General features: G+C 47.4%; 1 protein-coding gene and 1 non-coding gene across 5 annotated transcripts in view; one reads left to right on the top strand and one right to left on the bottom strand.

Annotated features, from left to right (window-relative positions):
- Cdh23 (cadherin related 23) overlaps window positions 1–27361 on the top strand; it is a 322925-nt gene that overhangs the window by 29263 nt on the left and 266301 nt on the right. For all 4 annotated transcript variants that reach the window (XM_042690127.1, XM_042690128.1, XM_042690124.1 and 1 more), the window contains exons 3-5: window positions 24749–24891; window positions 25633–25680; window positions 25790–25882. In XM_042690127.1, the coding sequence (XP_042546061.1) occupies window positions 24749–24891; window positions 25633–25680; window positions 25790–25882 (284 nt within the window). The remainder of the gene's footprint in view (window positions 1–24748; window positions 24892–25632; window positions 25681–25789; window positions 25883–27361) is intronic.
- LOC122116615 lies at window positions 9140–9270 on the bottom strand. Its single transcript, XR_006149000.1, has one exon. It is a non-coding gene; the product is annotated as a small nucleolar RNA SNORA51 (small nucleolar RNA).

Raw genomic sequence — 27361 nt, 5'->3', positions numbered from 1 at the left:
TGCTTGACCTCATCTCCTTTGAAACTTCTTAGTTTACTTCTGTTTTCAGTTTTGAAATATATACCCTAGGGACAACTCAGGGTTTGAGTTCAAGCCCCAGTACACACACACACACACACACACACACACACGCACGCACGCACGCACGCACGCACGCACGCACACGCACACGCACAGTCCAGCAGTTTGGGAACCAGGGGTAGGGGCTAAAGTTGGGGAAGGGACTTTGAGCCCATCCCAAACCTTGTGGTGACCAGCTGTGGTCCTGGTGGCAACTGCAGTTTCTCAGTCTGAAGGCCTGGAGTTTGGCTCTGCTGGCCAACAGTGGGGCCTGAGGACCACCCAGAACAGTGTTTTGATGAGCCGTCATTTCTCAGGAAACAGTGTTCTGTTCCACCAACACCACCACTCCATGCGCCCCCCCCCCCTCCCTGCACCCCTGAGGCTAAGAACAGCCAGGACTAGTGGAAGGGGAGGGAAGAATTACTTGGGGTCTCATCGGGGACAGGTAGATGCTACTCTCAGACATCCCTGGAATCAAGACACTGAGAAGGTAAGGGGTAGTTTGGAGAGGATAGAGACCCTGCATGTCCCAAGAAAGGGAAACAGGACTTAAGGGATGCCAGGTTTTTGTAGTTTTGTAGTTTCAGAATTTAGGTTATATAGACTAGGCTCAAAAACTGAGCCAGGCCCTGGCCCACCATCTCCCTCTGCATGTGCACCACTCTAACAATGGCCCAGACAGTACCAGCTTCTATTTGAACAATAGGACCAGGAAGAGAACTTTCAAAGCTGGGGGCTAGCAGTCCACTGGAGAGGTAAATGGGGAAAAGGATTTCTGGGGTCTTTGCACAGCCCTATATGGAGAGGAGCATCCTGAGGTGGCTATGCTGGCTCTTGGGGTAGCCCCAAGGCTGGTGCTGAGTGCATGCACAGGGTGAGCAAGGCCTCAACAGATCCCAGCGGTGGTCTGCAAGGCAGCTGGGCTGTCATAGGTCAGCCTGGTGCTGAAACCCGCCCAGAGAGGAGGGGGCACAGTGTGTCCATAGGGTCCTCTACTTGCCCTCCCTCCATAGACAAGCAGAAGCCAGATAGAAAGTCTTTGAAATAGAGGCTGCACCATGTCCTCATGTCCTCATTCTGTGTGTCACCCATACCCATGGCCTCCTCTCTAGCAAGCTTCTGCTGCCAAAGCCTTTCCCTTCTTCCCCTTCCTCTGTCCTCCTTGTAATTTCTCTCTTTCTCCTTTCCTCCCTTCTCTCTCTATCCTTCCCTTCTCTTCTCCTTCCTTCCTTTCTCCCTTCCCATGGTTCTATTTCCTCTAGTTTTGGTCCTGGAAAGTAGAATCCCTAAGTCCCAGAATCCCTTGTAGCTCTCCTCCCTATCTTCAGGGACCTCTATCTAGAGAGAGACTGCTGTTGATTTTCTCCACTATAAGACTGCTTTGAACTTGTTGAGAAGTTCCTGGCCCCTCAGGAAGCCTCCTGACCTCCAGGCCATGATGGACAGCTGAGGCTGGGGGGATACCCACGCTCCCTGTATCAAGGAAAGGACACGTCTCCAAGGGACACTGGTGGGTAAGCTCTGGGGCTCAGAGAGAGATCAAGGGTTCTGGCCTTGCAAGTTATATATTTGATGTCTGACCTCCAAGAGGGGCTTAGCAGGAGAAGCCCAGCAAGTCTGGAGATATGGGAAGACATAAGGCCACATATATCTGGAAGATACAGAGGGATTACATGGTGCCAGGTACTGGAGGTGAGCAGATCCTAACTTTTGGTGTATTGTATTTGGTTTTGGTAGTTGAATCCATAATGGAGCCAGGCAGAAGTATCTCTAGGGCTGTTTTTTTTTTTTCCCCATTTCCAATGCCATTTTCCTCCCCAGAAGCACAGCTCAGGCAGGAAATGACCAGGCAGAGCTCAGCACCAAGGACATAGGCTGTGATCCTGGTGCTGACTGTGGACAGGAGCAGGGACCTGGCATTAAATTACTGCTCAGCAGCCGCCTGGTTTGCCACAGGGCAAAGGTGGGGCTAGAGCTCTGCATGCCAGGGAGCTCCCTCCTCATGGAGCCTTAGAATGGGCCACTACCCCTGCATGTTGTGTACTGCCCAGGTGTTGAAATCACATTGTAGCTCCACAGCTAATATGCTTTATTCACTTGGAGCTAGAGGGGGTTCACAGATTCTCTGCTGGGGAGGTTCCACTATCAGAAGCAGGCTGGGCACAAGGTGTTGGGGGGAGGCAGGTAAGGTAGGAGGACATTTGTCTTGCAGTAGATGTGTGTGTGTGTGTGTGTGTGTGTGTGGTGTGTTGGTTCTGGGGGTTGAACTCAGGGCCTAGGGTGCTGTCCCTGAGCTTTTGTGCTCAAGGTTTGCCCTATACCACTTGAGCCATAACTGAGGTTTTTTGGTAGGTAATTAGAGATAAGAGTTGCATAGACTTGTCTGCCTAGGCTGGCTTCAAACAGCAATCCTCAGATCTCAGCTTCCTGAGTAGCTAGGATTATAGGTGTGAGACACTAACACCTGGTTTGACAGTCACTCTTTTGTCAATGACACATAGTGTTTCAATATTTTAGCATCTAGGGTAGGTGTTCCGGGGCATCCCATGGGGTCCCTGCCCTTGGTCCTGTTCCTGCGTCCTTTAATCTCTCTGCTATATTCCACCAGCATCCCTCAGGAGTGCAGGAAGGCAGTACCTCTCTTCCTTTGGACACATCTCTTCTACCCCTGGCATTGTTACCTTAATAACTGGAAATTTGCCTGTTCTGGGATCATCCCTTGCTTGGGGACATTTTCTGGGGCTGTCACACCCATTTTACAGGTGAAAACGGAGGTGGAAAGGATTTAGGGTTCAAAGCTGAGAATGAGTGCAGCAAAAAATTACTCCATTGGTGTACACACACACACACACACACACACACACACACACACGGCCTGTGTGGACACTCACCTGCACACACACATGCATATGTATACTTACACTCCCTCACACATATTCCCACATTGCATATTCTATGTCCTTATTGCTTGAGCACACAGAGAAAGGCACTGACTCTTGTCCTTCAGCCAGAGTGTTCCTGTGACAGCCGTTCTGGGATCTTCCTACTGCCCCCACACCTCTGGTGACCACTCTGCCCCACAGCTTGGGCCTGGACCTGGAGGTGGGGAGTGAGAGCCTCAGGTACAGCAGCTCTATTACTCACAGTGGGAGGAAGTGAGAATAGTCAGGTCGTTCTTAAACATCTCTCCACGTCGTCCTCATTAATAACTGTAACACCAGCATCACTCGTTCTTAAATAGCCTCATTTATCAACAAGCAATTTGCTGTGGTGAGGTGGTGGGGACTCAGATAAGCAGATGGGGCTGAAGTGCTTGCAAGACACCTGTCAGGTGTCTTCCTCTCTCCTCCTCCACCACCCAGGGGAGTAGGAGAAAGCTGGGACCCTCCAGACATAGAGGACATGACCAGTGGGAGCCTGGCTCTCCGTGGGCACCAGGACTCATCTAACACTTCACAGTGGGTCCTCTGTATGTCTGTAGCCACCTCAGGAGAGTGAAAGATCAGCAAAGCAAGATTGGAAGGCAGGAGGTCAGAGGCCTGCCTTGCTGTGCTACCTCCTGACTGTGACCTTTGGGGACCTGTTAACAGGCTTTATCTAAAGTTTCTCCATTCCTGTGGAGTCTGCCATAGCACTCCAGATTTTATTCCAGACAGTTTTTCACCCTCTCATGGGCGCTGAGGCTGCTGGTATGTACGCTGAGGCCTTGTAGCCATTGTGAGGGCAGGAGGAATAATCCACACAAAAATCTGTATCTACCCTAAAGAGCTGAGATGCAAGTTTGGAAGACGGGCTGGCAGCAGTGCAGGCTGGGTGATGAGGTCTGTAAGTCGGCAGTTACAAGGATTGGTTGGCTCAGTGGAAGAGTGACACCACCAGGGAGCCAGGTTCTTCCCTTTCTGCTGTCCTTCTTGTGGGGCCTTTTGTCTTCAGGAGCCCACCTCTTTAGGAACACTGTCATATCATTCAGTGCAGGAGAATATCCAAGCCTTTCCTATCTGCCCTCAGGAGCTTCTCCTACCAAATCAGTAGGCATAACCAGCAAGGGTCACCTCAGCCTCACCAGGATTCATCTCCTTGGGCCAGAAAGTCACAAAGATCCTTATCTGGCTATCTGAACAAATGGGAACTGTCTGGCAAAGCAACCAGGTAAAGGAGAGGTGGTCTGCCATTTGGGTGGTCAGGGTCAGTGTTGCCCATGGCTCTGGGGCTGACCTCCTGTCCTCAGACTTCAATAGCAAAGCCATATATGACAGGAGATAACATCAGCCTTCTCATACTGGGATTTCTGGTCTATATGGGCACCTAAGAATTCACACACAAGTGTGATTTCTCTTCCTGGAGGCCTCATCTTATTTGACAATGAGATGAAGAAAGAAGAAAACTTATGTCAGGATAATGATTATGGAGTGAAACGTATATAGAATTTACATAGATAATTTTAAGACAAGTCCACTTGAGCTCTAAGCTCCCCACAGAGCAGAGCCATAGCACTTGGCATGTCACTGTTTTTTAGATGCTCAATGAAAGTCCCTAGTGAGTGAATGAATGCCCAGGTAAACAATGAATCATTAAGCCTAGGCTTTGAATTGGCTTCCTCTTAGAGGTCTGCATCTTTAGGTCCCCATTGCTAGAGATACAACTCCCCCCCCACCCCACACACACACACATACCCCCTTCCACTTCTCAGCATTGAGGGATGTCTTGGTGTGAATCATTAAATTAACAGGTTATTTGCCAGACAGTCTTAAGTGCTTCTGAGAGTATAGAGGAGAGGGAGGGGGATGAGGGATGGCTATCAGGGAAGGCTCCTGGAGGAGGCAGGCCTTGAGCTGAGAGAGTTGAGATGGAAGGCAGGGAGGAGCATGATACTTTGGTAGCCCACCCAGCCTGGAGCAGAGTCTGGGGGTAGGTTTGTGCTGGGAACAATCTCTGGGACTCCACTGCAGGTGACATGGCTTGAGGTGCTCTCCCTATCTCCTAAGGTTTCCTACAAATCAGGACATGTATCATAGTCTTAATTTAAGACAGAAAATAGAGTTCAGGTCACTGCCAGTCAGTTGGCATGTGGCTGGACTGGAATTGGTATGCCCACTCCTTGGCCCATTTTTTTATCTTAGACACAGGTTGTGCAGGAGGTTGTGGCCTGCAGGGCAGAAAAAGCACTCTCAGGCCTTCCTCTGGGAAGGCCTGGTGGGGGTGAGGGGAGGGGGTGATCCCAATTGAGGCAAGGGGCCAGGCCACCTACCCTTCCAACTTCTCACTGAGCTCAGACTGCCTCTGAAGAAGTGACCTTGGGTGTGCATGTGATCTGTGTGCTCCCTTGTAGGTAGATGCATCCCTGATCACCTCCCCAAGGTGGACCCCGAAGAGCTGGAATGACCCTCACTCCCCTCCACCACATGCAGGCTCATCTTCCAAGTTCCCATGTCATTCCTGCACCTCTGAAATCTGCGGTCAGAGATATAGCTAAGGGCAGAACAGGAGACTCCACTTTATTTGACGAAAAAAGAAGAGATAACATGTATATAAATATGTATGTGCATACATATTTGCTTATATATGCATGACATAAACATATCTCTGGAATGATACATTTTAAAAATCTGCCAACAGCAGTTCTCACAAAATAAGGAGGGAGGATTTTTGTATTTGAATTTCCAGTGATGTAAATTGAAATGTAATAAAATTTCAATGAATCAAATCATTGTTAAATACACAAAGAAATTGGAAAGGGATAGCATGGTCTTTAGTGGGGCCTTGAGCTCACCTTTTTCCACGTGGCCTTGTGGTAAGTATGCTGAATAGAGCCTGGGCCTCATGAACACCTGTGCCTACATGCTGATGGACAAGAGCTGACATCACCATGGGCAGCCTGGCTGCCCACCTTCTGTGTGCATATAGCTTCATTCTTCCCCTATTTAGTCTTCTGCATTTGCACTATGACCTATTAGGTAAGAATTTCATCTGCTTGGTTTTTTTTTTTTTTTGGTCGATCATGGGACTTCAACTGTGGGTCTGGGCGCTGTCCCTCAGCTCTTCAGCTCAAGGCTAGTGCTCTTACCATTTGAGCCACAGTGCCACTTCCTGCTTTTTTTGTTTATATGTTGCTAAGGAATCAAACCCAGGGCCTCATGCATGCAAGACAAGAACTCTACCACTGAGCCACCTCCCCAGCCCCTGCTTGGGTTTTGTTGGGCTTCTTGAATCTGTAGAGTTTTGGTAATCAAATGTTGCTTCTGCCCTAATATTTAGTCCTAGAATCTGAGTTAAACTTCATAATTTTGCCCTCCATACTAGCATCTGTTATACTGTCTGTCTCTGACCCATCTGTGTTGCATTCTGAATAGTTTCTTTAGTTTTGTCTTTCAGTCCCCTAATTCTCTTTTTAGCCATGTTCTTTTCTAAAACCAATGTATTTGAAATTCTAATTATCATATTTTTAATTTCTAGGAGCTCCATTTGGTCCCTTTAAAAAATCTCTCCACTATTTAATTGTATTTAAAAGTCTTTCCTTGTGACAAGGTAAATATTTTTATATTCCATGCCAGATACCCAGATACTTCCAATATTGAATGTGTTTAAAGATCTGATTCCATTTTTTTCTTTAATGTGCTCTCTCTCTGTCTCTCTCTCTTTCTGTCTCTCTCTCGCTCACGCTCTCTGTGTGTGTATATGTGTGTGTATGTGTGTATATGTGTATGTGTAAAGTTTGCCTTTGAACTACTTATCTGGTGAGTATGGAGGGTCTTTGTGTGCTAAGGTAAAGATGAGTTCTTCTAGAGAAGATTTGTGTTTATGTCTGTAAACTCTTGAGTTCTTTGCTTGTCTGCAACCTAAGTTAAGTTTTCACATTCACCCAAACAATGTGAATTTGAGCTGCAAATGCAAACATGGACCATCTTTGGGATCTGAATCCTTTAGAGTAACCCTCTCCTCCATTCAGCACCACAATTCTAGACAGGTCCCTTTCCTTTCCTTCCCTCCCCTTCCTCTCCCCTTTCTTCTCTTTCCCCTCCTTTCCCTCTCCCCTCATTTCCCTCTCCCCTCATTTCCCTTCCTTCTCTCTCCCCTCTCCTAGTTTTTAAAGGGATATGGATAGGTTTTTAGTTCCCCCTTAAAATAAGGGCATTTGCTGCTCAAGTGAGGGTGTTCTCTACTAGACCCCCTTCCCTGCTGGTGCAGGAGCAGGCCCTGGTCCTTCCCTCCTCTTTTTTGAGCCCTGAGGGCTGCAATAATGAAAATTTAGGCAAATGAGAAACCTCTCTAGGTTTCTTCCTTTACTTCTTATTTGGCCCAAATGTTCCTTGATTGTCTTATCAATCTATTTCTGTGCTTAATAAGTCTAAATATACTTTTGTGGTGTTTTTGTTTGCTTTCACCATTCGCTAGACCCAAATATCTACATCATATAGTCAGAATTAGAAATCACTGCCGATTCAGTGGCAGCTTATCTGAGAGCAGGGATTTTTTGCTATAGTTCTTCCCATCTGGCACACGCATTTGAGGCCACGTGACAGGCACTCCATAAACATTAATTGAGAAAGGAGTGACTTAGGGAGTGAATAATGGGAGGATTAGCCGAGAAAATGGAAAACCATCATATCACAAAAGCCCAAAGAGGCCAAGTGACTTCCACCACTCTCTAGAACTTGATTGTGGTGCCAAGACTCCATGAATGAGGCTCATTAAGGGCAGCCAGGGCCAGCAGCCAGAAATAATTTCTTGGGAAATGATATTAATAACTGGCATCTATCAAACATGGAATATGTATGATACATGCGTTTTTTAAAAAAATGATACTGGGTTTTAACTCAGGAATTTGTGTTTGTTTGAGCTATGCCTCTTGCCCATTTTGGTCAATTTTTATTGTTTTCAGAGTCTTTTTGCCTAGGCCACCTGAACTACAAGCCTCCTGCTCATGCTTACTTCATATCTAAGATGACAACTATGTACCACCATACCCAGCATTGATTGAGATGGGTGTCTTGTGAATGTTTTGTCCAGGTGTGCCTCCAACTGCAATCCTCCTAATATCAGCCTCTTAAGTAGCTGTGATTACAAAGCTATGTTAACAGATGTGAGCACTTGCCCTAGTTGACATGCATTTCAAGTGCTCTAAGAACATCATCTTCTGTTGAGCCTGTGACATAAAGGAAATTAAGGCACAACAGAAGATGATGTTCTTAGAGCACTGCATTGTTTTTCATTTGTTCTGTTTTTGGCTTGAACTCTGGGCAGGGGCACTGTTTCTGAGCTGTTTTGTTACAGACTAGCACTTACCTTGAGCCACACAGCTCCACATCCAGCTTTTTAGTGGTTAATTAGAGACAAGAGTTTCTGACCTGGAAATAGGAGTTTCTGCCCAGGCTAGCTTCACATTGTGGTCCTCAGGTCTCAATCTCCTAGCTAGGATTACAGGCTTGAGCCTCCTTCACTGGCCTCTATCTGTTTTGTGTTGTTTCTGTGGAATCCCTGACCATAGGTAATTTACAAAGCATAGAAGTTTATATCTTACAGTTCCAGAGGGTCAGGAATACAAGAGCTCACAGCTAGCTGGTGGGGCCGGCTTGGTGTGTCACGTGGGGAGAGGGATGCATACATCAGTGCTTCCAGCTGGTTCCTAGCTGGAAAGAGGATTGTCCTGCCATGTGCTCTGGGCCTGCTCTTGCAGAGAAATGTTACTGTGGGTACTGGCTGCCCAGCCTCTCCCCCCGCCCCCCAACCTGTGCCTGCAGAGGACTGATGAGATGGTGAATCATGCATCTTCTACACTTTTTTCTCAGCCTCTAGAGGAAACTGTGGGCTTCAGAACAAACCCAGCATCCTGGCATCTAGGACCATGGTCAGACAACAAGGGCATGACGCTCTATGGAAGGTGCATGTGGGTACAGGTGGATGGGCCACCTCTAGGCAGTCAGTCCCTTGGCCTCATGTATAATGGCCTTCCCTTCAGCCTGCCTTCAGGCCTTCACTTACCTGATTCTGCCTTCCATCCACCATTACCATCATTTCTTTTTCTTTCCTTTTTTTCAATATATATATCTATATAGATATATAGGTAGATTATTTTTTCCCTTGTCTCCCCATTCACAATACAGACTAGGCACAGGCCTGGGCTGAGGTGTATATGGGGTAGGTTTACTCTGCCTCCTCTTTCTATACAGTCAGTGTAATAACACAGTCTGTGGTAAGCACCCGGTGGCCTCAATATATATTTTTTTATTGTAAAGATACTGTATAGAGGGATTACAGTTACGTGAGTAAGGTAATGAGTACATTTCCTACCAAGCATGTTATTTCTCTTCCCCTCCCCAAATCAGAAAAAAATATATATACAAGATGCAGGACACCAGAATCAAATACAGTAAAAACAAGGATTATACCGTAGGGGAAGAATATACAAAAGAAACAAAAAAAAATCACATAGTACATTATAAATACATTAAAAACAACAACAAAAAAGATCAAATCTCTTGTGTCCCTATCTTGGGGTTCATTTCACTTAGCATCATCTTATATGGCATGACCACCATTTCTATGGTGTAAGGCTTGAGCTTTTCCAGCTCCTTTGAAGGGTAGAGATTGTCCAATGTAAGAGGACTCCAGATGGCAGCCCTCTGCCTAATTAAAAAGGAGGCTGATATCTGAGGATCATGGTTCAAAGCCAGCCCAGGCAGGAAAGGCCATGAAACTCTTATCTCCAATAAACCAGCAGAAAACCAGAAGTGATGCTGTAGCTCAAGTTGTAGAGCACTAGCCTTGAGCTGAAGATCTGAGGGACAGTGCTCAGACCCAGAGTTTAAGCTCCTTGACCAACAACAACAAAAAAGGAAGCAGGCCCAATTCAATCTGGACAGCTTGGGTTTTCTGAAAAAGCTGCCTTAAATTTCCTCTTTGCCTATCCACTCATCCATCATTGACCCATCCCCCATTCATCTATCCATTTACCCAGTCACCTACCTACTTACCTTCTTGTTCATACATCTACCCACTCACCCATCCACTTGTTTACCCATCTACCCATTTACTCACCCATCCACTCATCCAATAGCCACCCACCCAGCTATCCACTCATCCACCCATCCACTCATCTATACATCCACCTACCTACCGGCCCATTCGCCATTCATCTGCCCATCCATCTACCCCAAGAAAAGAGGTGCTTGACATCAGAAGAGACAGAAAGGCTTCTGGCTCAATGCTTCCTTATTTGCTTCCCATTTCTTGAACCATTGGTACCCTTTGATATGATGTGGGAAGAAAGGGCTTTTTGGTGGAATCAATCTGGGGAAAGCTGAATCTTTTCCAGCCCAGTTAGTGACAGACACTGTGTCCGTTAATGTCTGTCATCAACGCTCTGAAAGGTCCTGCAAGTGAGAAGTCTATCCAGACTCTTCTTAATGTAATAGCTCTGTATATTTGTGGCCAAGGACTGCTTTTTCATGAAGTGCCCGTTAGTCTCCCAGGGAATTAATGATTCGTGAAATACACTTTGGGAAGCATTCCTTTAAGCAGGAAACCTTTTTTTAATTATAATGACTTGCATAGAATATTCATAAGATCTATTATCTATGTACCTGCCTTCTTCCATAGGGGTGACTCATTATTCAGCCCTTTCTTGGCACATGGCTGAACATATCACCCTGAGCCACATTCTGTGATGAGGCAGTGCCACTGACAGAAGCTAGGAAGGGACCAGGATTATTTTAAGTTCTCACATTTGACAGAATTTGGGGGCTTTTCCTTTGATGGGCAGCAAATGCTGTTGTTAGTTTGTTTCCTATTGTGGTTCATGTACCAGCTTGGAATTATTAGGGATTAAAATGATAAAGAAGCAATGTCATATAATTGTTTGCTGAGTAAACAGGCAGAGGCAGGACCTGGACTTGAGCATTAGTGCACTTATTCTGTGTCAGGACATTTGGGCTACTCAAAGGCTGTTGGGACCGATTTCCCACTTTTCATCTATGCTCTTTATAAGGAAGGTATATGGATAGCAATGGAATGGTACCAATGGTACCAGCAGAAGGAAAGGGCACCTGTCAATCTTTGGTGCCTATAGTGATAAGAACACAGTTTCAGGACATCAAGTCCTGGATTCTAATCCGGACTCCACCTATGGAGTCTGTCTGACCCTCTCTCCTTACTAAGTGTAGAAATACTTTCCTCACATGCTGGAGGTAAATACTAAAGGAGTTTTGCATGCAATTAGGATGAAGCAAGCTAGGACCTAGGCACAGAAGTTCAGGAGATGCTCTAGAACTGTGCAGATATGGGAAGCAGCTAAGAGGCATTCTGCCTTCCATCTTGCAGCCTGGGTGCTTCACCTATTCACCTGCACCCTGGCTAGCAGGACAAATCACCCTGTAGTTGTGTACAGACTAAGCACCAGGAAGGCCCTCTGATTAGGTGAGAGATCTAGCCTCCCTCCTGTACCATCTACCTGAGCAGCAGGTACGTCCTAATGATGAACCCTAGGCACAGGTGAATATAGGGTGTGGCAGAGGAGAAATGTAATAGGAGCCAGTGAGTGGGAAGGTTGAAGCTGCCTACTTACCAGTGTCTTCCACTGGCCAGAACTACCATCTGTTAGGGCCCTGAATCTGGGTGGGACCTCTACCAGCTGTGCTGGACTCTCACTTCCTTGTCAAAACTTACACACACACACACACACACACACACACACACACACACACACACACACTCACACACACAGACACACACACAAACAGCAGCAAGAATGGCATTTGCATAAATCTCATTAGAAAAAGTGCAAGTTTCATAAATCTTGTGATAAATTAGTTCAAGATCATTCGCAACATGATATATTAATTTTAGGGCAAAATGAATGGTGTGATGATCATTGTGCGTAATTATGAGTCTCCTTGGGGAGGAGGTGGGCCCTGGAGGCCCTTTTCTGGCTCCTTCATGGGATGCAGGGAGCATAGGCTAGAGAAGGTGTCTTTCTCACCTGCCTTTGGTTGCACCTTTCTTCTGCTGAGGAAAGGTGACAGAAAGCCAAGCTGGGTCTCTGCTTAAGAGCTAGACAGTGGAGGTACAGAGACCAGGAGATTCTGAAGTGACATATGAAGGCCCCAACGTCATGGAACCAGATTACCTTCAAGAAGAATTTTAAATGGATGGGATCAGGGCAGAGGGAAGCTCAAGCCCAGTGTCTTGCAAATGTGCATGTGCTGAGAACTTGTTAGAGATAAAAGCCAGAAACTCTGAGATATTGTACTGTGAACATACCTTCCTTCTGCCAGGTGGGCCCTGGAATTTGAGAATCACTGCTCAGACCCTGAGTTTGTAATTTTACTCCATATTGGACCAAATGATGCATTTAATGCAATTCTGACATCTAGACCCTGCACTGGAGTAGTTAATTAACAAGGATTCCTTAGTGCATGAGGCCTAAGAATCCTAATTTTTAGAAACTCCACAGGTTATACTAAATAAGAAATCAGGTTGATATACTATAGACAGACAGGAAGACAGACAGATATGAATTTGGAGCCTAACAGTAATGGCTCACACCTGTAATCCTAGCTACTCAGGAGGTTGAGATCTGAGGATCAAATTTGAAGTCAGCCCAGGTAGGAAAGTATGTGAGACTCATGCCAGCCTTAAGTGAAAAGCTCTGAGTTCAAGCCCTAGCATCTGCACACACACACACACACACACACACACACACACATACACACACACACACACACACACACACACACACACACACACACACACACACGAATTTGGAAAGTTTTGAACACAGCAAATATATGTAAGTCGGTGTGGGGAAGCTGACTTTTCCTCAGCCTCTGAGGCAGCTGGTGCTTTGCAGTGCCTATTAGTACCATCAAGGCTCTGAGAGGTCCTGCAGGGAGGAAGTCTGGCTTTTCTGAATATAATGTTTCTGCATCTATGTGACCAAGTACTGCTTTTTCATGGAGTGCCAGTTAGCATCCCAGGGAATTAATGATTCGTGAAATATGAACATATGTAAATTGCCTTGCCCGGGGATTGGCCTAGACTGAATGTGCCTGGGGATACCCACAGTATCTGGAGTCCCACGATTGAGGGTGTGGAGGGTCCTGAGAAGCCAGTTTCCCTCCTGGCATCTGACCTGGTGCTCTAGTAGAAGATGCACCTGGGGATTTGAAAGCATCCAGGGTCCAGACTGGATTCCAGACCAGTAAGCTGGACAGAAGGGGTGTGAGGCACTGGTGCAGGCATTGCTTACAAGCTCAAGTGATTCCAAAGTAGCAGAGAGGTTGAGGATCACTGATGATAGACCATCCTTCACTGCACAGTCTCTCAGATTCCAACTGAAGCTTGAGGGACCACAGAAACCAGTTAGACCTGGTGGTCACCTCAACAATCGTGAGAATGCCTTCAGTGCTGCTTCTCTAGCCCTGTGATGCCTTCCCTGATAAGTGCTCCTCCCTCCCCACCCTGGCCTGTCACCAGGGTCTTTCATGATGATCTATGTGGACACAGCCTTGCTCCCACATGATGCATGCACAGTGTGGCTGGTGACTTGGAGCTCAGGGCAGCAGCAGCAGGGTCACCTCTGAGCAGGTAGCCGCCCACTTGGGCCTGTCAGTGTTTGGATTATCTCTTTGGCAGCTTCTAAAGACCCACAGTGCTCTGTTTATTTTAATGATAATGTCAAGTTCAATTTGCCTTCATTTTTCCACATTTCCTTTTGTAAAGTTAATTGAACAGTTCAATGAATTGAAAAGTTTCAGGAGAGGGGAAAAACTACCCACCCCACTGTTACCACTGTTATTAAATCTGGTAACTACTGCTTGGCTCTCTAGGCCCTGAGAAAGGACTTTACCTACCTTCACCCTCACCTACACACACACACACACGCACACGTACACACACACACACTCACACACGCGCACGCAGGCCTGTGCACACACTTGGTAGTTGCAGCAAGGAAGGTCAGACAGAACATTCCTAATTCATGGCCATTTCATGTCGAGGCTCCTATTTCTATGCAGAAAAAAAATCCAGTCTTCCTTGGACTGTGGCTGCTAGTTCTATGGTAGCTGTTGCCCAAATTTGGCAACGAGGCTGTAAAGTGGGGCCTACTCTCCAGTCTCTAGCCTTCTAATCTCTAGTGTCCAGCAACCGTCTGCCTTGCATATGGAAAGGAACAGTCAACAGATGTGTAATATAACAGTAATGCTAACTGATGTGACTGCAAAGTGTGGCGGGAGGGGCAAAGAGCATCATGTGGAGCCTGGAGACCAAGTCACCTGGGGACCAAGTCAGCCCAGCCACCTGTGCAGCTGGGGATGGTAGACTTGATACTGAACCACCCAGCCCTATGAAAGGAGCTTGTCCCATCATGAATTTAAATGAGTAAGCTGGGCACCGGTGGCTCATACCTGTGTAATCCTAGCTACTCAGGAGGCTAAGATCTAAAGATCACTATTTGAAGCCAGCCCAGGCAGGAAAGTCCACAAGACTCTTATCTCTAATTAACCACCAAAATAAACACCACAAGTGGACCAATTAACTACCGAAATAAACCCCTCAAGTGGAGCTGTGGCTTAAGTGGTAGAGTGCTAGCCTTGAGCAAAAAAAGCTCAGGGACAGTGCCCAAACCCTGAGACCAAGCTAGAGGACTAGCATACACACACACACACACACACACACACACACACACACACACACACACACACACACGAAAGAAAAGAAAAGAAAAAGAAAAAAGGCTTTGTGAGAAAAGTGGTAGAGTGATGGAATCTAACTTGAGTAGACTTGAGTTTGAATCCTGGCTCTGCTACCTTGTGGCTGTGTCACCTTGGGTAGATCACCTTACTTCTCTGAGCCTCAGTTTTCTCAGGCAGGCATGCTGACCCCTCTGTTGAGGGCTACTGTGAGTGACAGGGAGTGAGAACCCTTGTGCTTCCTTCCCACAGATGACATGTGGGTTGCTCCGAGCAAGCACAGCTGTGGGAGGGCTCAGGGGGGGGTGGGTCTGCAGACAAAGACCTGTCGCTTCACCTGGGGAGGGGTTTCTGCTTGGCCTGTGGGGAGCAATCTGCCTGAGAGGGGAGCCATGTCAGTCCCCACTTTGCCCCTTTGCATCCTGCAGGAGGGTAGAGACAGCCTCTGATGGGCCACCGGACAAATCAGAGGTTCCCCTGGGGTCACGATGAGTTCAAACCTAGGGCATTAATGAGAAGGAGACTGAGCAATGCAGGAGGAAGGGAGGAACACCAAAGACAAATGAGATTATCCTGGGACCTTAAGGGGCTCTTAAGGGGCTGTCAGATCCTAGAGGAGAGACAAATGAGACTATAGGCTGCAAGGCCACGCGGGTGCTGGGGACCATCATGGGAGGGGAAATGAAGCTCCAGCTTTGGGAGGTGGGGTGTATCCTAGGAGAGGAAAGGCAGAAGTCCTGGTTCTGGCAGAGACCCAAGCCAGAGGAGATGGGTGAGTTCCACGTAGTAGGCCTGTAATCATGGTAAAGTTGCAGGGGAGTGAGTGGGAATGCTGCTGCTGCAAGAGGGGAGAGCCTGGTGGTAACCTATGGCCTTGGAATTGGGGCTGCCATCTCTGTCTCTCTGGCCCAGCCTCTCCTATCCATGTCCTTCCCTCTGCAAGGTGAGAGAGGCCCCTGCTCTCTCAACCACAACTAGTGCCTATTCTGGGCTGGCCCATAGACCTGGTGCTTGATCCTGTCCCTTCTGCCTGCCTTGAGCCAGGTAGGGACAGAGCACTGGATCCTCAGATCCTGGATGGGGAAAGACCGTAGACCACAACAGGAACAAATCTTTTCAAGTCTCAGACTGTAAAAGGTCTGCTTTTATGTGCCCTTTAGGATTGACTAAAGTAGCTGCATGGAACCCAATGTAGTAAAGGATTCTGGAATAGACTATAGTCTCCATAGAAAGGGGGCAGGGATTGACTAGTAATGTCCGTATGAGCAGAGGTGGGGACTGGCTAGCTCCTTGGCCCCTAGAGGAGCTATAGTTGGAGGAAGAGGGGTGAAGGAGAGAAGGGATATTGCCAAGCAGATCCCAGAATCCCAGCCTCCACTTTCAAGGGGTGATGGCCTCCTGTGGGAAGGAAGCACAGGGGTTCTCACTCCCTGTCACTCACAGTAGCCCTCAACAGAGGGGGCAGCATGCCTGCCTGAGAAAACTGAGGCTCAGAGAAGTAAAGTGATCTACCCAAGGTGACACAGCCACCTTGCAGTAGATCTAGGAGCACAGAGAATCTCATAGCAGAGGGGGTATATAGAGCATGCATGAAGGCCAGCCCTGATCTGAGAGAGGGAATTAGAGAAGGAACAGCACAGGTACGTGTGTGCCCGAGACCCCAGGTGTACTTGAAGTCTGGCAGCAGCCTGGCAGAATGGCCAGGGAGTATGTTTGGTAGGATTGTATCCATGCTGAGAAGGGCATTGGATAGAGAAGGAAGGAACTTGGGTTTGCTTGCTGGAGAAAGGATGGGTGGGGTCTGTGGGGGTGTGGTGAATCAAAAGCATGCTCTAGGCTCCATGAGCCCTCCACTATCATTCATTCCACAGCTCCCTTCTCATTGTTTGGAATTCTTTCAAATTCCTTCCCCAATTCAGAAAAAAATAAAATATTAAGCCTTGCTCAACCTGCTACTGTCCTGCCGGAGTTTCTGGCCCTCCCCTAATCAGGCAGCCAGAGAGTAGACAGCTACAAGCTCTGCACAAGCCAGCAGCAGAACACACCAGTCCCAGCCTTCACCCCTCGTGAAAATAACAACAATAATAATAATAACAGTCATCTCAGTGTCAGCATGGGACAAGCAGGACCACTGGGGAAGCTATGATTGTCTGCCCCTTGCTTGGAAGACAGATGTGGCTGGCTGCTGATAGCTGAGGCTACAGTGTAGCATGTGTGCCCAGCCCTGTACTTTTCAGGGATCTTAGTGGTTTGCTGAACAGATCCCCAGGTCTACCAAGGCCCCTGCCTCCAGGATAAGATACAGTGTCCTAGGGTGAGGGGTACTTGGCTATCAGGAAAATTTACACAGCCCTGACCCCCTAGGAGAGGACACAGAAGACTTAAACTCCCAGCAGTTCCTGACACTGATTCACCAGTGTTAAATGCTGTTGGTTAGCCTGCTTTTTCCTGTCCGTTAGTGAACATAATTAACTCACTCTACTCTCTCTTTCTCTTGCCATGGCTTTGGGGGCCATCATCTCCCAACACCTCTGGCAGTTAGCGGGACTCATTCTTTTGTTTATTGAATGGCTCTGAGGTGCCCACCACACTGTGTCAGGCTGAGGAATACAACAGGAAATGTGGCAGCCAGGCAGCTGCTCCTACAGGCCTGACACAAATGTGCTGGAGGTTGAGATAGGCAGCCCCAAACTAAGGGAGTAAACACTCCATGTCAGAGAGGAAGGACTTTAAGGACTTTAAGTTGGGACAGGGACACATCTCCTTGGATAGGCTGTTTGATTCACCAAGTCTTTGAGGAGGGCCTCTCAGAGGTGGCAACAAATATCTGAGGGTGACCACTGAGAGCACTGGCCTGTAGTGACCAGGGCAGAACTATCCTCAGCAGAACAAGCAAGGCCAGGCTCTGAGCCCACTGTGAACTGAGTCTGTTCCAGAGCAGTAGGGAGTGCATGTGCCCAAGGAGCTAGCCCCAGGGGCCCAGGTGATACAACAGGGAAGTATGTGTATGGAAAGGATCATACTGGATGTGGCTACTAGGGCCTGGGGAACCATGTTGTGTTTTTGCTGTTGTTGTTTTAAGTTTTATGTATTTAAATAGACATGACAAAATCTATCTTCTTAACCAGCTTTCAGTTTACTGTTGAGGAGCATCTAGTACATTCCCACTGTGGTTTAACTTATCTCCAGTACTTTATCTTGAAAACTGAAACTTTGTATCTACGACACAGCAATTCTCCACTCCACCCTCCCCAGCCCCTGGCAACTAACATTGTGTGTTCTGTGATTATGACCATGACTCTTCCAGGTACCTGGTAACAGTAAGGTCACACAGCACTTGTCTTTATTTCTGATAGGTTATTTCACTTAGCTTCGTGTCTCAGGTTCATCTGTATTGTGGCATATGTTATAATTTTCTTCCATTTTGGAGCTAAATAATCCATTGTTTACGGACTGTGTTCCATCTACCCATCTGTACACTTGGGCTATTTCCATTTTTTGCTATTTTGAATGTGACTGCAGAGATATGAATTCTTTTTAAAAAAATATATGTGTGTGTATGTGTGTGTGTGTGTGTGTGTGTGTGTGTGTTTAACAGTTAGGTGCTGGTGACTCATACCTATAATTCTAGCTACTCATGAGGCTGAGATCTGAGGATCACAGTTCAAAGGTAGCCCTGGCAGAAAACTTCATGAGACTTTTATCTTCAATTAGGCACCAATAAAAAACAGAAGTAGAGGTATGCCTCAAGTGGTAAAGCATCAGCCTTGAGGAGTGGGGGGGAAGTGCAGGGACAGCACCACAAAATCCTAAGTTCAAGCTTCAGTACCAGCACATTAAAATAAAATAAAATTTTTTAATGTTCTGCCCACCACCCATGGGGTCAGGCCAGCTGCCAGCCTTTATTGGGTTGGCTCAGCAAGTATCCCATCTCCATGAGGGTGGGGACTTAAGTGTAAAGAGACCTCTGGCTACACTGATTGAGCTAAGAGCCTGAAGACTTCAGCCCTTAAATCATCCTGGGACTGGAGGAGCTTGCCTCTGCATTTAAAATGAGAGCCATAAAGCAAGCTGACTTATAGGCAGTACTCAGCAGCCTGTTGTTTATGGCTGGCAGACTTTCTGATTGGTGGATGCCCATTGTTAAATATTTGAATATCTCCTAGTCATAAACAGCACCAGGACCTCCAAGAATGGCTGTATATTTGTTTCATGAAGGGAGAGTTCTGCTCTTATCTAAAAAGTTCATGTTCTCTGTTCCTTGAAGCTAACTTAGCCAGCAGGGCCTGAGAATCAGCATTGTCAGTGGTTCCGATGCACAAGTGTTCATGGTGTCTTATTAGGTTCTGAGGAGAAGCAGACATTGTGAAGAGGACCTAAGGGCAGGAAGTTTTACTGGGGAGAAGTCACTGCTTGGGAGTAAGGACTTGAGATGGAGACAGGAAGACTAAGGGAGGCAAGACCAAGAAGATAGACTACCAATTGTCTTTGCTTTCTGTGCTATGACAGAATACCCCAGTCTGGATAATTTATAAAGGACTGAAGTTTAGTGAGCATATGGTTCTGGACACTGGAAGTGGTGCCAGCATTTGTGGAGAGCCTTCACTCTGCATCAGAACATGTCAGAAGCCATCACATTACAATACAGGGCAAGCTTACTAGCTTGGGTCTCTCTTCCTCTTCTGATAGAACCATGAATACCATCATGGGGCCTTGCCTTCATGGCCTTATTTGATCCTAATTTCTCCCCAAGTCTCACCTCCAGAATACCAACAAGGTATGAATCTGGAAATCAAGTTTCCACAATTGGGGTGGGGGGAGGGAAGGTGAATTTAAACCATAGCATCAACTAGTCACCACTGTAGCAACTGGAGACTAATCCTTAGGGAGTTCCTAGAGCCAGTATAGAACATCTGCTTCTCGATTACCCCCTGAGAGACCCTTCTCTCTCTCTCCCCACAGGCTTCTAATGGCCATCCACTGAATGAATGACAGCATTTGTTCCCTGGCCCTTCTGCCCTGGCCTGTGTGGGGAAGGGCTGTCTGTCTGTGATGGCCAGAAATCTTCAAACAAAGGCAATGGGGCTGGCAGTGGAAGGGAGGGAGAAGTGGACAAGATACTAACAGCATCTACTATGGATGCCTTACCAGCCCCCACAGTGCCATCATCAGGGCCCTGGCACTTGTGAATTATTGGGGATCCTCCTTACCATGGCAAAGAACTCCAGTCCTTGTTCATTGCTGGTAGGAGCATGCACTGGTGCAACCACTGTGGAAAACCACTAGGCAACTCCCCAATAAGTTAAGCATAGAACTACCAGATAACCCAGTGAGTCTACTCTTAATTAAGTGTATAAACAGAAAATTAAAAATAAGTGTTCAAACAGAAATGGGTACACAAATATTCACAGAGGCATTGTTCTTCTTTTTTTTTTTTTTTTTTTTTTTTTGGTCGGTCGTGGGGCTTGAACTCTGGGCCTGGGCGCTGTCCCTCAGCTCTTCAGCTCAAGGCGAGCACTCTACCACTTGAGCTACAGTGCCACTTCCGGTTTTCTGGTGGTTTATTAGAGATAGGAGTCTCACGATCTCTCCTGCCTGGGCTGGCTTTGAACCGCGATCCTTAGATCTCAGCCTCCTGAGTAGCTAGGATTACAGGCGTGAGCCACCAGCGCCCTGCTCAAGAGGCATTGTTCTTCATAGCCAAAAGGTGGGCAAAACTCAGAAGTCCTCCCATTGAACACTGGGTAAAGAGGCTATATTACATTTACATATGCACAATTCAGCCAGTAACAGAATGAGGTTGTAATATATACCACAACATGATATGATACTAAATGAAAGAAACAAGACACAAAAGGCCACATATTAAACAGTTCTGTTTCTATGAAATGTTCCTGATAGGAATATCAGGATGACTTGTGGTGAATTGCTTGCTTTAATTTTTTTTAAAAAAATTTTTGTTAAGTAGTTGTACAAAATGGTTACAATTCCAGAAGTCAGATTATAGCACAATACTTCTTGATCAATGTCACTTCTTCCATTTTCTCCCCCATCTGACTCCTTCATCCCTACCTTCAAGTGACATAGTTCAATTTTTCTATAATGTATGTTGATTATAATGACTGCATTTTCTCCCCTTCCTCCCTCCTTTCATGTGTCCCCCCTTTGCTTTTCCCCCCAAAACATGTTTCTGTTTCATTTTGTACTCATTTTGGTAAATGGTAGTTGTTCAGAGGAGTTGTATCTTTGAACTCCTCCCCTAAACTTAACAACCTTTAGTCTCACTTTGAATCTTTACAATGGTAAACTTCATGTGATTTGTATTTTGTCATTATGAAAAGCACCCACAGTGCCCTGTAGCCCTGAGATACAAGGTTCTTGTCTCAGTTTCTTGGGTGGGAAAAAGACCCTGTGTGGGGTCACCACCTGGGACAGTTCACCTGAGTAGCTGTGGCCAGGGGGCCTGAAGTGGAATCCTGCCAACAGGCTTCATTTCTGCAGGAATGGTGGAAAAGGCACTAGTAGTTCACACCTGTATTACTGGCTACTTAGGAGGCTGAGATCTGAGAATCATGTTTGAAGTTAGCCCAGGCAGGAAAAGTCTGTGAGACTCTTTTTTTTTTTTTCTTTTAGTCGGTTGTGAGGCTTGAACTCTGGGCCTGGGCACTGTCCCTGAGCTCTCCAGCTCAAGGCCATGCTCTACCACTTTGAGCCACAGCACTACTTCTGGTTTTCTGGTGGTTAATTGGAGATAAGAGTCCCACAGACTTTCCTGCCCAGGCTGGCTTTGAACTGCAATCCTTAGATCTCAACCTCCTGAGTAGCTAGGATGATAGGCGTGAGCCATCATAACCCAGCTGTGAGACTCTTATCTCCAGTTAACTACCCAAAGAAACCTGAAGTGGAGCTGTGGCTCAAGTGGTAGAACACTGGCCTTGAGCAAAAGAATTCAGGAACAGTGCCTAAGCCCAGTGTTCATGCTCCATTCCTGGCACAGGCACATACACACACACAAATAAATAAATGAATAAATAAATAAAGGCAGGGGTGGTCTCTGTCTGGATACTTCTCCTGGTGGGGAAGTGAGCCTGGCTTCCAGACCCAGCCTCTACAGAGGGACTGAGCAGCAGAGCAGTACCAGGCAGAGGAATGTGTGTCCAGCTGGAAAATTGCAGGGCATCTTGTCTTAAATATAATATTAAATCGGCACCTTTAATTAGTACACTTAGAAAAGGTCACCAGCAATTACCTAGGACACAAAGAAGGCGTGAGCAGGCAAGAGCCTGTGAGGAAGCCGAAAAGGACCATTTTGAGTAGCATATAATTGAGGGGAAAATGGATAAAAGTCCAGGAAATTACAGGGTGGGTGACAGCAGCTGATGGCCCCATCCCTGTCCTGCTCAGTGCCCCCCTTCTTCGGAGGACCTGAGTGTCAGGTCTGAGAAAGCCATTTGGGATTATCAGGCCGAGTCACATGGCCTTGGCTGGAGAGCCAATGTGGCCTTCCCAGAATCCTCCTCAGCCAGTCACGGCTTGGCTTCACACCCTCTACCTGGAAGGAGTTGGCAAGTGAGGTCTGGGTAGTAGGGCGGGGGGGGGGGGGGGCGCGGGGTTGGGGGTTACAGACTGGCATGGATCCTTGTGATGTGGAAGAGTGGGATGCATATTGGCCGAAGCTTACTGTGGAATCACTGCCCACAGCCTGAGAGTTAGTTCAGTGTTTCCTGTGCTTGATGATGGAAGGGTTGGAAATTCTCTAACAGCTTTATGTAATATCTCAAAAATAAATGCTATGTCCTACACCCATTGTATTCCTTGCCATTAGGAATGCAGACCTATGAGGAGATGTGTTTCATTTGTCTGGGACTTTCACATACTCCTTCCCTTCCCCCATCAACAAGTTCTGGAGTACACAGAGATTAAGAAAATGTAGCATGGTCTTAAGACAATCACTCCAGTCCTGTCCTCAGGAAGGGGATTGAATGGAGCATGGGTGTTGAAGATCTGGATTTGAGTACTGCCTGGTACTCACCATCCCACATAGGCAGCTTGCTTAGTGCCTTTGGCTTCTTCCTCTGGAAGGTTGTGCTCTGAGCTGTTCCAACTTTGTTCTGTGGTTTCACAACTCCTCTCTCTGCTCACCTCCCATCACATTGCTGCCGATGATCTGAGCTGCATGTAGCAGAGGCTCCTTTGCCTTCCTGAACCTCAACATTCTACCTGTATGGCAGGGGCACTGATTGCTTCCAGGCCGAGCTGCTAGGAGGATGGAACAGTGAATAGATGTGGTATCTGGTGTGTTGAGATCTGAATGCTCAGGATTTTCCATTCTCGAGATCTGGGCATCTAGTTGGCCCTAAGCGGTACATGAATTCACTTGAGACAGAGGTGGACAATGAGCCCTGGATACCCGGACTGTAGATCTCAGCTCTGCCCTTCACTAACTGTGAGGTTGAGGGAAATTACGTCATCATTCTTGGTTTCCTTATCTGTGAAGCACGGACAATACTGGTAAGGACAGCATCAGACAGTGCTTAGCTCAGAAACTGCCTATTATTGGGGCTCAAAAGCATTAGCTGTCACAGTCAGGTTAGAACTGTCCTGTGGAAAGTTCAATTGCCAAAGCTCATGAACCTGGAGGAAATTCCCCATGCTTCAAATCCTTCTTTCCATCCCTGGCTTAATCTTCCCTGGTAAATAGCACAGTTGGTATTTGGGGAAAAGACAGTACCATTTTCTAGGGGCCCTTGAGAGAAGGGCTTTGCCCCTAGCCATCACTCTGCTCTGTCCATTTCAGAACCAGATGGCCTCCCTTCAGAATGTCACATATCAGATACTCATGACATTTTGGCACAGTTCCTGGGGATTTAGGGACCTCCTGAAGCCAAGGTGACCAACTGCTCCCATCTCCCTAGAACTTTAAGGTTTTGTCATTGTGCTAGGAAACACCTCAGTCCTGACCGCCCTGTCAGAAAGCCATCAGGGAACCTGTAAGTCCTAGGAAAAGATGTGCTGTGCTAGAGCTTCTGAGGTGGGCTGCAGACCAGGCATCCTAATGCCCAGGGGGACCAGGACTTAATGAGGGGTGACACCATTCAATCCCCTTCCTGAGGACAGAACTGGAGTGTAGTCTTAAGGCCATGCCACATTTTCTTAATCTCTATGTACTCCAGTACTTATCACAAAGTAAACACATAGATATTTTTGATAGAGGGCCAGAAGGATTCGCAAAATATTCTGAATTAGAAAGGGTTCTTCTATTTGCAAAAGAAAAATTCAACTCAACTGATGTAGGACAGAGAGAGGGGTGGGGAAAGGGGAAAGAGGGAGAGAAGGAGGGAGGGAGGGAGGGAGAGTGGAGAAGATACGTTTAGTTCCTATAACATCTAGAGAGTGGAATCAGTGTTAGTCACACTACATAGTCTCAGCCCAACAGGAATCAGCCTCTCCAAGGTACCACTTGCGTCTGTTTTTATCCTTGGGGTCCTCATTCTCAGACAGGGTCGGCTTCTGTGGTGCCAAATATGCTGGTAACAGTGCCAGTTCAGGAATTCCAAAAGTCCCAGGATTGCCTTTGATTGGTTAGTTTTGGTCACATGCTCATACTGGACAATCTTTGTATCCAGAGAGATGAGAATATTCACTCTAATTGGCTAGGGCTGAATTATCTGCCCCATCTTGGAACATAAGAATCCAAGTGTTGGGACCTAGTGAGGAGAAAGAGAAGCTACTTGGAGAAGGAGACCTCCAAAATTAGAAAAAGGAGGACAGGTAGAAGTTACAGCTTTCCTTTACATGACCAAAACATGGTGATTCTGTGGGGGCCAGGATAGAAGAGAGCCTTGGATAGAGCCCTGAAATGCATAGTGTCTTGAGATGATCCATAACCTGCTGAGATCTATTGATGAGTGCTCAGGGCTGGGAGTCCAGCCACTTGAACACTATGGTAAGGAATGGACCTGATCTCCGTCTTCTGCTCTCTTGCTTGGCCATTCCAGGTTCATCTGTGACTCAGTTGCTGGCCCGAGATATGGACAATGATCCATTGGTGTTTGGCGTGTCTGGAGAGGAAGCCTCCCGCTTCTTTGCTGTGGAACCTGACACTGGTGTGGTATGGCTTAGGCAGCCATTGGACAGAGAGGTAGGACTTGCCTGTACCCTTCCCTAACCCTTTCCTGGAAGAGGTGGGCAGATACTGGCAGAAGGGGGGCCTTAATCATCTTTTCGGGGGGGGGGCTTTTTCTAAGGCCACTTTCTGATTCTGAAAATGTATCTTTCTGACTGAGTGGTAGCCCTCTTTGAGGGTACATACTGATGGCTGCGCTTGGGGTTGGAATGAGGTGATTGGGGGGTTTCTAAACAAAGGGGTAACACTGGATAGGCAAGGGCCACTGCAATCATGGGGTCATCCCATGTAGAATGGAGCTCTGGGAGACAGCAGTCAACTTACACCCCAGCAAACAGTCCTATAACATGGAAATTTCTAGAGAGGCAGAAGTTTCTGGAACAGTGATTTCTAAACAAATTAAGGAAAGATTTACACAGAGCCCCATGCTTTGTGATCTCTTGCATTTCCAAGAGTGGCCATCAGAAGTGTCAAGTGACTCGCTTAATATCACGCAGTCATTGAGAGGCAGATCCAAGACTGGTACACAGCGCGCTTGTCTTTTAAGGAAGAATCCATATTCTATATGCCTTCCCCAAGCAAAGGGCAGTGCTTGTTTTTTGGGAAGCTCCTGGCTGCCAATTCTGGACAAGTTTCCAGGCAATACTAGAGCCTCTCAGCCTCACCCAGGACTAGATCCAGCCTGCAGCTCCTCAGGCTCCTCACTAACTCTGCACTCCCTCCCTCTCTTATTTTATTTTATTTTTTTCCTTTCAGACCAAGTCAGAGTTCACAGTGGAGTTCTCTGTCAGTGACCACCAGGGGGTGAGTGTTTCCAGAGGGCCCTGCTGCCCTGGGAGGAGCAATTCCTGGGCCCCTTGGGTAGAAAGAGGCCAGAGGCAGGGGCAGCTAAGTCCTCACCCTTCTCTTGCAGGTGATCACACGGAAGGTGAACATCCAGGTGGGAGATGTGAATGACAATGCGCCCACATTTCACAACCAGCCCTACAGCGTGCGCATCCCTGAGGTAAGAACGTCTAGGGTGTCACCTTGGGGGGAGTTCTGGGGCCTGCTGCTCCTCCGACTAGCAGAGTGAGGTACCTGGAGATCAGCCAGGGAACAGGCAACTCCAGCCCTCCCCTGCCATGTCCCTGCCCAATGTCTACTCTGGGCCAATCAGTAATCAGCTGGCACCTCTGAAGATGGGGGTCAGTGTGGAGATTATAGCTGGGTCAGTGGGCAGTAGGAGCCATAGAGCCTGAGAGAACCTGCTTGGTAGAGATCCTACCTTTATCTGGAGTCCACACCAGGACAGGAGGTGGGATAGGCCGGTGGTGGACCTTCTTTTATCCCATTCATGATTTGGTGGGCCAGGTGGGTTCCTAGGCCTTATCACTGGCTTCCCGATTTATCCAGAGTGAAGTCCCACAGAATTTGGGGAGAGTGTAGTCCTGTGAAAACGCTTTCCCTAGTCCTGTGCCATCCTGTGCTCAGGCCCATGTCCCCTTGGCTTCTGGTCTGAGCATGTTTGCAGGCATGTAAAATCAAGCCATTGCTGGTAATTGAGAAGTACAAATTATTGCATTACGAACGGTTCATTAATAAGCTGGCTCCTGGCTCCCGTTGGCACCAGGGTTCCTACTACTTGCTGTCTTTCACCACAGTGGCTGATGGCTGAAACTAGTGATACAAAGAGACAGAAGGTGATGGAGAAAAAAAAACGCTCTGCCCTTGGGGACTCTGGGCATCAGCTGTCAAAGGTTGGGCTGAGAACCAGGGGAGATAGAACTTTCTGGAAGGCAAGTTGGCACCAGGCATTTGGGTTCTAACTCTTTTATATTACTAACTCTTAAGAGAATGTCCCACAGGTTTGATTTGGGAGAGAAAGACTTGCCCAAGGTCACACATCTGTGACCTTGAGCCTCCTGACTCCCAGGAAAGGTCAGCTATTTCTCTAAAATGAAGAGATCTTGTAGCCCTCATTCCTCAAGGGTTCCATGCTCCTCCCATGTGGAAGGCTGGAGGACATATGTGGGCTGCAGCTATACCTGAGGCATAAAGGCCTTTCCCCTGCTTATCATCAACCATTAAGAGGAGGAGTCCATGGTCCTTAACATGGCAACCCAGTGCCCTGTGCTCTGGCTGGCATGCCCAGGGACTGCAGCTTGGCTCCACATTCTTGCTCATTTGGAAGTCTCCCTAATTTAATTAAGGAGCTCTACGTGCCAGCCTGCACTTTGGGCCTGGGCTCAGAAACCAAGGGCATGGCTGGGAGTTAATGAGCCTTGGGCCCATTGCTCAGCTGCCATCCTGGCAGGCATGGCTGCCCTCTGTCTCCCCTTAAGGGGGGGCAGCAGTAGCACCGGCAATAAGAGGACACAGGATCATGTCCCTCCTCCCCAGCTTCACTGGCCCAGGCCCAGTTTTCTGCTCTCCTCCAGAGATGGGACTGGCAGCACCTAGCCCTGTTGGAACCCCTGGAGTTCTCTTAATGCCTATAAGGACA

This window comes from Dipodomys spectabilis, unplaced genomic scaffold (genome assembly GCF_019054845.1).
Source record: "Dipodomys spectabilis isolate Male_0828 unplaced genomic scaffold, ASM1905484v1 ptg000136l, whole genome shotgun sequence".
Taxonomy (NCBI): domain Eukaryota; kingdom Metazoa; phylum Chordata; class Mammalia; order Rodentia; family Heteromyidae; genus Dipodomys; species Dipodomys spectabilis.
Note: the sequence above shows the minus strand (reverse complement) of the source record. Positions and strands in the feature narration are given on the sequence as shown.